General features: G+C 41.4%; 1 protein-coding gene across 1 annotated transcript; it reads right to left on the bottom strand.

Annotated features, from left to right (window-relative positions):
- Positions 1-7,921: 7,921 nt before the first annotated feature.
- On the bottom strand, positions 7,922-11,513 carry LOC117130662. The gene is made up of 2 exons (XM_033283390.1): positions 8,638-11,513; positions 7,922-8,553 (listed from the first exon to the last, which is right to left on the bottom strand). The coding sequence occupies exons 1-2, from the start codon at positions 10,667-10,669 to the stop codon at positions 7,928-7,930; spliced, it is 2,658 nt and encodes an 885-aa protein (XP_033139281.1). The 5' UTR covers positions 10,670-11,513; the 3' UTR covers positions 7,922-7,927.
- Positions 11,514-11,891: the final 378 nt, after the last annotated feature.

The following is an 11,891-nucleotide window of genomic DNA, read 5'->3' as shown; positions in this document are numbered from 1 at the left end:
AGTACAACCATGGAGCTTGAAGAAGAGAGGGATGGCGATTGTCAAGATGGGCAAAGAGAGCTTTGGAAAGCTGTGGGTTATGGAGTAGTCATGGAAAGGGGAAACCTTTCATGGAAATGGCTACTGAAGAAGGTCAGACAAGAGGTCTGAAGCTGGGAAATGAAGTTGTTCAAGGAAACACTACAAAGAGTGAGATTGAAGCAACTTTAGGCAAGTCCAAGCTTGTGAGAGTCGTTGAGGACAGAGGGGTGATCCGCGGCTTGAGACAAGGAAAGGATGAGTGTTATCAGCTTGTGGAAAGGCTGAGAAAAGTATGGTCAGAGCTAGATGTGGTGAAGACACACACATCAAATCCGAGATGTTGTCAAGAAAGGAGGAAGCAAGATGTGATCTTCAGCTTCCTTATGGAAGAGGTATGTGAGCTTGTTAAATATACTTGTGATGTGTGGGAAATGAACAGGAAGCCAGAAAGATGGAAGGGAGGTACAAGCTGTAAGAGGGGAAGGTTGAGAAACCTTTCTAAGGAGTGGTTAATGAAGAGAAGGGCATGGAGAAAGGATAGCGAGTCTGAGCACTTAAGTGACAGGATGAGTGTAATCTTGAAGAGAATCAAGGATGAACTTCAGCAGATGGTTATAGGAGAGTGTTCATACTCAGCTTACATGGGAGAAACAGTAGGAGACAGTGCGGATATGAGAGGAATGGATACCAAGAGGGCAGATGAGTGTGTGACAAAGAAGGAATGGGATGAGTTGGTTAAGCATGTGTATGCTTTGGCTACGACCCGGAGTCTGGGTGCTCCTGCCAAAGCATCCACATCTAAACCCATCATCATTGACTCTGGAGCAACACACCACATGATCAGTGACAAGAGACTAATCAGTGAGGTTAAAGCAGCAACAGGAGTGTCATGATAGCAATGGTACCAGGATCCCAATAGAAGGAGTGGGAAACCTCAAGCTGTTTGAGAAGAACTCCACTGCCTTCTACCTACCTCAGTTTACATCCAATCTAATCTCAGTTAAGAAGGCTACAGTTGATCTGGATTGTCAAGTGGTTTTCAGACCAAATGAAGTTGAGTTCCAGGATTTGAAGACTGGAAGAGTTATTGGCAGAGGAGACAGCAAGCATCAGCTCTATCATCTCCAAACAACTGAGGCGCCTAGTCCTGTGGAGTCTGTGTGTTTAAGCAGCACAACGGATAGGTGTGATAATCTCACATGGCATGCAAGGCTGGGACATCCTCATGCCAAGGCAATTGAACTGATTCTACCAAGTATGGCGTTCAATCACTTGGAGTGTGAAGCTTGTATACTTGGAAAGCACTGTAGAACTGTCTTCCCAACATCAGAAACCAGATATGAGAATTGCTTTGATCTGGTGCATTCAGACGTGTGGACAGCTCCCTGTATGTCTAGAGACAGCCATAAGTACTTTGTGACTTTCATTGATGAGAAGTCCAAGTACACATGGATCACCATGATTCCCTCCAAAGACAGTCCTGGAAGCCTTCATGAACTTCCAAGCATATGTTACTAACCAGTACAATGCCACTGTGAAGATTCTGAGATCTGATAATGGAGGAGAATACACTAGCAATGCTTTCAAGAGTCATCTTGCAAAGCATGGGATTGTGCAACAAACTAGCTGTCCTTACACACCACAACAAAATGGGGTGGCTGAGAGGAAGAACAGACATTTGATGGAGGTTGCGAGATCAATAATGTTCCACATGAATGTCCCTAAGAGGTTTTGGAGTGATGCTGTTCAGACTGCTTGCTATCTCATCAATAGAGTGCCAACCCGTGTCTTGAAGAAACTGTCTCCTTTGAAGTATTAAACAAGGCCAAGCCACACATTGATCATTTGAGAGTCTTTGGGTGCTTATGTTATGTGATGATTCCCGGAGAAAGAAGGAACAAGCTAGAAGCAAAGAGTACTAAAGCTATGTTCATTGGGTACTCAATCACTCAGAAAGGCTACAAATGTTATGATCCAATAACTAGGAGGGTTATGGTATCTAGAGAAGTGAAGTTTGTTGAGTCTAAAGGGTATTATGAGGAGAAGAAATGGGAAGACCTAGAGGATCTGTCCCGAGCTCCATCAGAGAAGGCAACAACATTGAGGGTGTTGTTGGAGAGGCTAGGGATAGGATTATCCCAAGATCAGGAACCAGGAAGAACAGGACCTTCTAATCAAGCTGGAGAAGCTGGAGGAACAACTCCTCTTGATCATGAGAGGGGGAATGGATCTGAATCAGGGGAGCAGGAGCATAACCAAGAGGATTCAGGTCAGCATGATCAGGAGGAGACACAGGAAGTAGAGAGTGGAGCTCAGTCAGGTGGAAATGAGCAGGGAGAACCTACTGGAAATGAGCAGGGAGAACCTACTGGTTTAAGAGAGGAAGCACAAGAGAATGTTCAGGCTGAAGAACAGGTTGAGACCTTGCGGAGGAGCACAAGGATAAGGAGGGATCCTTCCAACTGGGTAAACACGAGAGTGTACTACAATGCCCAGGCTGTGGAGCATCCCTCTCAAGCCATGTGTTCCTTTGCTGAGTTTCCAGAAGAGCACATGGTGTTTATGTGTAACTTGGATGAGAATGAGATACCAAGATCTTATGAAGAAGCTATGAAGCACAAGGTTTGGAGAGATTCAGTAGGAGATGAAAGGGATGCAATGATCAGGAATGATACTTGGTATGAGAGTGAGTTACCTAAAGGGAAGAAGGCAGTTTCAAGCAGATGGATCTTCACCATCAAGTACCTTGCAAATGGGGAGATAGATAGGCGCAAGACTAGGCTGGTTGCAAGAGGATTTACACAGACTTAAGGGGAAGATTATATTGATACTTTTGCACCAGTGGCCAAGCTTCACACAATTCGAATTGTGTTATCTATTGCAACAAACTTGGAGTGGGATTTGTGGCAAATGGATGTGAAGAATGCTTTCTTGCAAGGTGAACTTGAAGATGAAGTATACATGCATCCACCTCCTGGTCTTGAGCATCTAGTAAAGCCAGGGAATGTTTTGAGATTGAAGAAAGCAATATATGGGTTGAAACAGTCACCTAGAGCTTGGTACAGGAAGCTGAGTACAACACTCAATGGGAGAGGCTTTAGGAAGTCTGAACTAGATCACACTCTCTTCACCTTGACAGGACCTTCAGGGAGCATTGTGATTCTAGTGTATGTGGATGATTTGATTATCACAGGAAGTGATAAGGCAGGGATTCAGGCTACTAAGGAGTTTCTCAAATCTGTGTTTGACATCAAGGATTTGGGAGAGATGAAGTATTTTCTGGGCATTGAGATATGTAGATCAAAGGAGGGTTTGTTTATGTCTCAAAGGAAGTATACTATGGATATGTTGAAGGAGACTGATGTGCTTGGAGGAAAGATAGCTAAGACACCCCTTGAGGAGGGATATAAAGTTCTGCGTGAGGGGGAGGTTGAAGAGAAGCAGCTGTTTGAAGAACCTAAGCTATACAGGAAGATGGTTGGCAAGCTGATCTACTTGACCATCACCAGACCAGATATATGTTTTGCTGTGAACCAAGTGAGTCAGCATATGCAGGCGCCAAAGGTCCATCACTGGAAGATGGTTGATAGGATACTGAGGTATCTGAGTGGGACGGCTGGACAAGGAGTTTGGATGGGTTGTAATGGCAGTACAGAAGTGGTTGGGTATTGTGATCCTGATTGGGCAGGAGATAGAGTGGACAGGAGATCAACTACTGGGTATTGTACATTCATTGGAGGAAACTTGGTTACTTGGAAGAGTAAGAAGCAGAAAGTTATCTCTTGTTCAAGTGCTAAAGCTGAGTATAGAGCCATGCTGAAGCTGACAAACGAGTTGGTGTGGATCAAGGGGATCTTGAAGCATCTAGAGATTGAGCAGAGTACTCCTATGACTATGCATTGTGACAATCAAGCAGCTATCCACATTGCCTCCAACTCAGTGTTTCATGAGAGAACAAAGCACATAGAGGTGGATTGTCATAAGGTGAGGCAGATGATCATCTTAGGAGTGATTCTGCCATGTTATACAAGAAGTGAAGATCAGCTTGCAGATGTGTTTACTAAGGCAGCGAGATTGAAGACAATGGAGTCCATACTGTCAAGGCTTGGACTCATTGATCTGACTCCTAGGAGCTGAGCCCCTTAACCATGGAGTCTCCACTCTTTTTCCCTCATCAAGGTTTTATCCCAATGGGTTTTACTTGGTGAGGTTTTTAATGAGGGAGGTCTTCATGGTTTCAAAGCTTGACTTGTTCTACATAGTCAAGCTTGAGGGGGAGTATTGAGATAAAGACCAAGGAGGCTGAGTCAGTAACTTTAGAGTTTTACTGTGGTAACTTTATTTTAACCACAGTAACTACTTGGGGAAGTTATCTGATGGGATGAGAAGGTAACTTAGTGAAGAGAAGAGAGGAAACTCGACCAAAGAGGATAAGGGAGGATAAGGAAGGATAAGGGATCACTTTGACAGCATGTATGATGCTGGAAAGGAGAAGTTGCCTTTATACTAGTGCAAGCATGTGAGAAAGCACAGCCAAGTGATTCAAAAGGAGTTCCAGCCTGTCCTTTGACTACACATGCTTATCCATTTCGAATTTCCTTGTTGCTCTCTCTATTAATACTTGTAAACCTCATCAGTTATTAATTAATGGAGTTTTGAGTCTCTCTCTCTTTATTCTCTCTCTAAAATCTCTTAATCTCTTTAATCGTTTCATCTGATTATCCCTGATTGGTTGAATCATGCTCTAATACACAAAAGTGTATATAATTATCATAGGAGTTGGCAAGAAGAAGTTATCCCACTTTCAAATCAGGTGATTCCAGTTTCCCAGTTTCGGAATAGGACAGCTTCTTCGTCGTTTCAATCAAACCAGGATGAATATCTTTGTGAGAAGCTTGATTTGGATACATAAAGTGGTGGAGAATCACCAGGAAGTTGAATAAATCTCATAGGGTTTGGCAAGAAGAATGTTATCCCACTTTCAAATTAGGTGATTCCAGTTTCCCAGTTTCGGAATAGGACAGCTTCTTCGTCGTTCCAATCAAACCAGGATGAATCTCTTTGTGAGAAGCTTGATTTGGATACCTAAAGTGGTGGAGAATCACCAGGAAGTTGAATAAATCTCATAGGAGTTGGCAAGAAGAAGTTATCCCACTTTCAAATCAGTTGATTCCAGTTTCCCAGTTTGGGAATAGGACAGCTTCTTCGTCGTTCCATTCAAGCCAGGATAAATCACTTTGTGAGAAGCTTGATTTGGATACATAAAGTGGTGGAGAATCACCAGGAAGTTAAATAAATCTAATAGGAGTTGGGATGAAGAAGTTAACCCACTTTCAAATCAGGTGATTCCAGTTTCCCAGTTTGGTAATACCACAGCTTCTTCGTCGTTCCAATCAAACCAGGATGAATCTCTTTGTAAGAAGCTTGATTTAGATACATAAAGTGGTGTAGAATCACCAGGAAGTTAAGTAAATCTCAAAGGAGTTGGGATGAAGAAATTATCCCACTTTCAAATCAGGTGATTCCAGTTTCCCAGTCTCGGAATAGGACAGCTTCTTCGTCGTTCCAATCAAACCAGGATGAATCACTTTGTGAGAAGCTTGATTTGAATACATAAAGTGGTGGAGAATCACCAGGAAGTTGAATAAATCTCATAAGAGTTGGGATGAAGAAGTTATCCCACTTTCAAATCAGGTGATTCCTGTTTCCCAGTTTCGGAATAGGACAGCTTCTTCGTCGTTCCAATCAAACCAGGATAAATCACTTTGTGAGAAGCTTGATTTGAATACATAAAGTGGTGGAGAATCACCAGGAAGTTGAATAAATCTCATAAGAGTTGGGATGAAGAAGTTATCCCAGTTTCAAATCATGTGATACCAGTTTCCCTGTTTGGGAATAGGACAACTTCTTCGTCAATCCAATCAAACCAGGATGAATCTCTTTGTGAGAAGCTTGATTTGGATACATAAAGTGATGAAGAATCACCAGGAAGTTGAATAATTATCATAGGAGTTGGCAAGAAGAAGTTATCCCACTTTCAAATCAGGTGATTCCAGTTTCCCAGTTTCGGAATAGGACAGCTTCTTCGTCGTTCCATTCAAACCAGGATGAATCACTTTGTGAGAAGCTTGATTTGGATACATAAAGTGGTGGAGAATCACCAGGAAGTTGAATAAATCTCATAGGAGTTGGGATGAAGAAGTTTTCCCACTTTCAAATCAGGTGATTCCAATTCCCAGTTTGGGAATACCACAGCTTCTTCGTCTTTCCAATCAAACCAGGATGAATCTCTTTGTAAGAAGCTTGATTTAGATACATAAAGTGGTGGAGAATCACCAGGAAGTTGAATAAATCTCATAGGAGTTGGGATGAAGTTATCCCACTTTCAAATCAGGTGATTCCAGTTTCCCAGTTTGGGAATAGCATAGATTCTTCGTCGTTCCAATCAAACCAGGATGAATCTTTTTGTGAGAAGCTTGATTTGGATACATAAAGTGGTGGAGAATAACCAAGAAGTTGAATAAATCTCATAGGAGTTGGGATGAAGAAGTTATCCCACTTTCTAATCAGGTGACTCCAGTTTCCCAGTTTGGGAGTAGCACAGCTTCATCGTCGTTCCAATCAAACCAGGATGAATCACTTTGTGAGAAGCTTGATTTGAATACATAAAGTGGTGGAGAATCACCAGGAAGTTGAATAAATCTCATAGGAGTTGGGATGAAGAAGTTATCCCACTTCAAATCAGGTGATTCCAGTTTCCCAGTTTGGGAATAGCACAGCTTCTTCGTCGTTCCAATCAAACCAGGATGAATCACTTTGTGAGAAGCTTGATTTGAATACATAAATTGGTGGAGAATCATCAGGAACTTGAATAAATCTCATAGGAGTTGGCAAGAAGAAGTTATCCCACTTTCAAACCAGGTGATTCCAGTTTCCCAGTTTGGGAATAGCACAGCTTCTTCGTCGTTCCAATCAAACCAGGATGAATCACTTTGTGAGAAGCTTGATTTGGATACATAAAGTGGTGGAGAATCACCAGGAAGTTGAATAAATCTCATAGGAGTTGGGATGAATAAGTTATCCCACATTCAAATCAGGTGATTCTAGTTTCCCAGTTTGGGAATAGCAAAGCTTCATCGTCGTTCCAATCAAACCTGGATGAATCACTTTGTGAGAAGCTTGATTTGGATACATAAAGTGGTGGAGAATCACCATGAAGTTGAATCAATCTCATAGGAGTTGGCAAGAAGAAGTTATCCCACTTTCAAATCAGATGATTCCAGTTTCCCTGTTTGGGAATAGGTGATGAGATCCTAGGATGATGCTCTGGAACAGATGGGATAATCCTTGCAGAAACGAATCAAAAGACTCAAGTTTCTCAAGGTATGTGGATCGAATGGTGACACAAGAGGCTGCGGAAAGGCTCCTTGATACTCCTAGGCAATAGATTGGATATGACACACCAAACTAGAGCCCTTAGTCTCTGGATATTACACACCAGAAGTTGGATATTACACACCAACACTCAATCAACTCGACAAGCAAGAAGAAAAGAGAAAACAAAGGTTTTTGATAAAAAGATGGATACTGATACAAGGGGCCATGACCAGAATATAAAGGAGAAGCCTTGTACATGCACAAGGTCTCGAAAATACAAAGAAAATAAAGACAAGGCTCCCTTGGAAACACAACAAAGACTAGAGTTTTCGAAAATAAAAACATAGCATAAAAACTTAGATAAAATTATATAACATAAGGTCTTCATGTGGACAGACCAAGATCAATCATCTAGGAGATAGGAGAAGTAGACTTGTGGCCTCGTTAAAAACCTTCCTTTGGAAAACTCAGTGGGACAAAACCAAAGGTTAGGAAAAGAGCACACACAAGCTACTTGCCTAGATGATGATCAGCTTGAGGGTGGAGTAGCTTGAATGATGGTTAAGGTGTCTTGGATGATCAAGCTTCGGCCAAGACTAATGTATTCTTCTTGTTTCCAAATGTTCTTCAAGGTTGCATCCTCAGCTACAAGCTCTTCAGGTTCAGGTTCATGCTTCCAGTCCTTGGTGCTTTCCATGATCACATCATCCCCTCCCACTTCAAAAAGATTTGTCCTCAAATCTGTGTTACCTGCAATAGAAGGGACCAAGTCAGTAACATCAGAGTTTATAATCAGATTACACTTACCTTGCAAGCCTCTTTGATAGGCATTGTCGCTGACTGGTTCTATTATATAGAAGGGACTGATCCATTTGGCTCTCCTTACTCCTGAGGCATTACTTAAACATGATACATTGAAACAAGATAAGTGAACACAAGCAAAAACATCATAGAGTAAGAGTCTTATCCCAAAGTTGTATTTTATCGGTTTTGGCTTGTATGCTGCATCTGGAGGTGCTTCTTTGATGAGGATGAAGCAAGTGATGTCCTGATGTCTCTCCTGGTTTAGATCAGGCGGCTTGAAACGTTTGTCTTCCTCACGCTTGTTCTTTCCCTTGGTATGCTTCAAAGCTTCCATATAATCTGCACATGACTCTTTTGGCAAAAACAAGTGCATCATATCTGTGTAATCAATAAAACAACTCTTGAAAACATGATTAGTTACCTTAGCATGCTCACCTGGTCGCCATAGATAGGATTGAGATGTTCTAAACTCAGAAAAATTCAGACAAAGCAAACACAGAATCACCCGTCTTGTAGAGCCCATAACTCTTTCATTTGAGAAGCTTTGGACATGATTCCAGTTCGACATGAGACCCTGATGAGTGTAGTTTCCACTGCAGTTGAGTTTGTTGCTTAATTCCTTCTGGTTGCTGAGATATGATCCTCGGACTGCTCCTATGTCAGAGTTGGCGGCTAGACAGCTTCCAAGATTTGATTGTTGCATCTTCAATTTAGCCAAGGATCCATTCTTGATACTCTGATCATTACTATAGCCTCTCCTTTCGAAAAGTATAGCACTCAAAACTGTTTGACCTCGGGCTGATTTATTTGGAGATTGATGTAGACTGAGTCCATCTGGTGGTTTCTCCTTGATTTGAGAAGAAAACATGAGTTTTCCTCCTACTCCAGTAATCACTTCACTATTTACTCTAATGAAATCTCCATCTCCACTCTTGATTTGACAATCTCTGAAATGGTATTGAAGCTTCTGCAAATCTGGTGGCTTCCACACCTTGACATGATCAGGAAGCAAGGCATTTTGATCAGCTTCCAACTCCTTATTACCCAAGCTGGTTCTAGCACGAGCAGAGCACTCTCCAAGGATGATAAGTGTGCTGTCATATGCTCCAGGTTTCCACAAGTAGATCTGTAACCTTCCAGCCCAATCTGATATAAGCAGCTCACAGAATTTGGCTAAACCGATATGTTTTGCGGAATTGACAATATCTTGATGATCAGGTGGCCATTTGCCGCGTTTTCCGGTTTGTTGGATCCAGGAAAGAGTGGGTAACATTCTCCAATTGGTTTCGTAGTGAAAATCTTGCTGAGCTGAGACGTGCATCCCTTTAGCTTCAGAGGGTAAAAGATCACCAAAAACAATTGTTGTTGCCGCCGATTTCTTCTCAATCACTATGGGATTGTTCCTGTGATTCCACAACTCTCCTCCAGGCTCAAATACAACATGTTCCATGCCCAGTTCGTGTCTTGAAAGCTCTACTGCTCTGGTCTTGTTCCAGACAAAGGGATTGGACAGAAAAATACCCAAGAATGTCTTTTGGAAATCACACGGGTCAAAGACAATCAGTTGTCTCTTTTTGCAAGCTGTCTGTGGTTCCCTGGGTGTCTCTTCTGGTACCATGGCTTGTTTGAAAGGAACCATGACGTTCTGAACAGGCTGCTCATCTTTCTGAATGGCAGCTGATGATTCTTTGGCTTGATCTCCTTGAATAGATGTAGCTGATACCGGCTCTGCTGAATTAAGTTCTGAGACTGAAGTGATTAACTCCTGGTTCTGTTCTTCTGAGGATGGACGTGTAGTGTGGGTCTCCCTGAATTGTTTCTCCACATCCATAATCACTTGAGACAGCTTCTTTATGTCCTCCTCACAGAACCAGCTCGTTGTCTTGCTAGGTAAACCAATAACACCGGTTGATCTTGATCTGATCCTGCCTTGTTGTTCCTGGACTGAGTTTGCAGAGCATGGCTTTGTTTCAGACTGTTTTCGAAGCACTTCCTTGTGGTACTGTCTTGGAACATACTTATGACGCATCAAAGCCCTTAATTTAAGCCAGGTTGCAACAGGTTCTTTTCCATAGTGTCTTCTAGACGACACCAATTGCTTCCACCAGCTTGAAGCATAACCACAAAACTCAGCAGTAGCTAATTGAACCTTCTTTACTTCAGCATAGCTTTGATAGTCGAAAATCAACTCCATCTTCTCTTCCCATTCCACATATGCAGCAGGATCAGCCTTGCCATGAAAAGAAGGAATTTGATATTTCAATCCAGCATGCTTCCGGTTTCTGTCCATCTGATCAAACTCCTTTTTCTTGTACTCATCTCTGGATGATCTGCCTTTCCTTTGCTGCTGTATGTCTTGTCTAAATTTTCTCAATTGATCTTTGCAGGCTTTATCCATACTGGCTGTGAATTCTTCAAAAAAAAGCTTTTCTTTCTTACTGAGTTCTCCTTTTTGATCTCCTGCCATGGTACCTGAGACAAGAGAAAGATTAAGCCAGTAAGTAGTTCTAACAAAACAGATCACAATTATTGGATTTAGACAACAATCAGAACAGATCAAATCGAGAATAAAAATTCAAACACAATCAGGTTGATAATCAGAAAAAGTTTGATAATCAAAAACAGACAGAAACAACAGATACAATCGATCTATAATAACCCAAACAAGAACAGATCAGTAAACTTCAATCGACAAATCCCAAAACAGATTCAAATTGCCAAAACAAACCTAACAGATCAGATTGATTTTCGAACTAGACCACAAAAGTAGAGAGATAGATTTTGATTTCAGATTCAAGAGCAGATTTTTCAAAAGAAAAATAACAAAAACGAAATCAATCAAACTTGCACTGCACGGATCAGGTTTCAAGAGATCAAACAACACAAGATCAGAGATGATATGATAACAGATGATGAGTTTTAGATCAAGTAAGAACAGATCTAAAACAATAAGAACAGATCGGAATCACACAAACAGATTTAGATCAACACAATCAGAGAATTTGATCAACAAGGATCCGAACAGTCTAATACCCAAAACAAGATCTAATCAACCCTAATTCGACAGATTCTTACACAAGATACACAGATCGATCAAAATCACAACAGAATATGAAGAGATCAAATCAAAAATCAGAGAGAAAACAAACACTTCCCTTCCAGAGTTGCTCTGATACCACTTGATGAGATCCTAGGATGATGCTCTGGAACAGATGGGATAATCCTTGCAGAAACGAATCAAAAGACTCAAGTTTCTCAAGGTATGTGGATCGAATGGTGACACAAGAGGCTGCAGAAAGGCTCCTTGATACTCCTAGGCAATAGATTGGATATGACACACCAAACTAGAGCCCTTAGTCTCTGGATATTACACACCAGAAGTTGGATATTACACACCAACACTCAATCAACTCGACAAGCAAGAAGAAAAGAGAAAACAAAGGTTTTTGATAAAAAGATGGATACTGATACAAGGGGCCCCGACCAGAATATAAAGGAGAAGCCTTGTACATGCACAAGGTCTCGAAAATACAAAGAAAATAAAGACAAGGCTCCCTTGGAAACACAACAAAGACTAGAGTTTTCGAAAATAAAAACATAGCATAAAAACTTAGATAAAATTATATAACATAAGGTCTTCATGTGGACAGACCAAGATCAATCATCTAGGAGATAGGAGAAGTAGACTT

Source organism: Brassica rapa, unplaced genomic scaffold (assembly GCF_000309985.2).
Source record: "Brassica rapa cultivar Chiifu-401-42 unplaced genomic scaffold, CAAS_Brap_v3.01 Scaffold0621, whole genome shotgun sequence".
In the NCBI taxonomy this organism is placed as follows: Eukaryota; Viridiplantae; Streptophyta; class Magnoliopsida; order Brassicales; family Brassicaceae; genus Brassica; species Brassica rapa.
Note: the sequence above shows the minus strand (reverse complement) of the source record. Positions and strands in the feature narration are given on the sequence as shown.

Excerpts from the sequence above, each read along its gene's own strand:
- LOC117130662 (XM_033283390.1), bottom strand. The coding sequence starts at position 10,669 with ATGGCAGGAGATCAAAAAGGAGAACTCAGTAAGAAAGAAAAGCTTTTT. Across the intron at positions 8,554-8,637 it reads ATCCTATCTATGGCGACCAG|AGTCATGTGCAGATTATATG; the intron begins GTGAGCATGCTA and ends TTTTGCCAAAAG.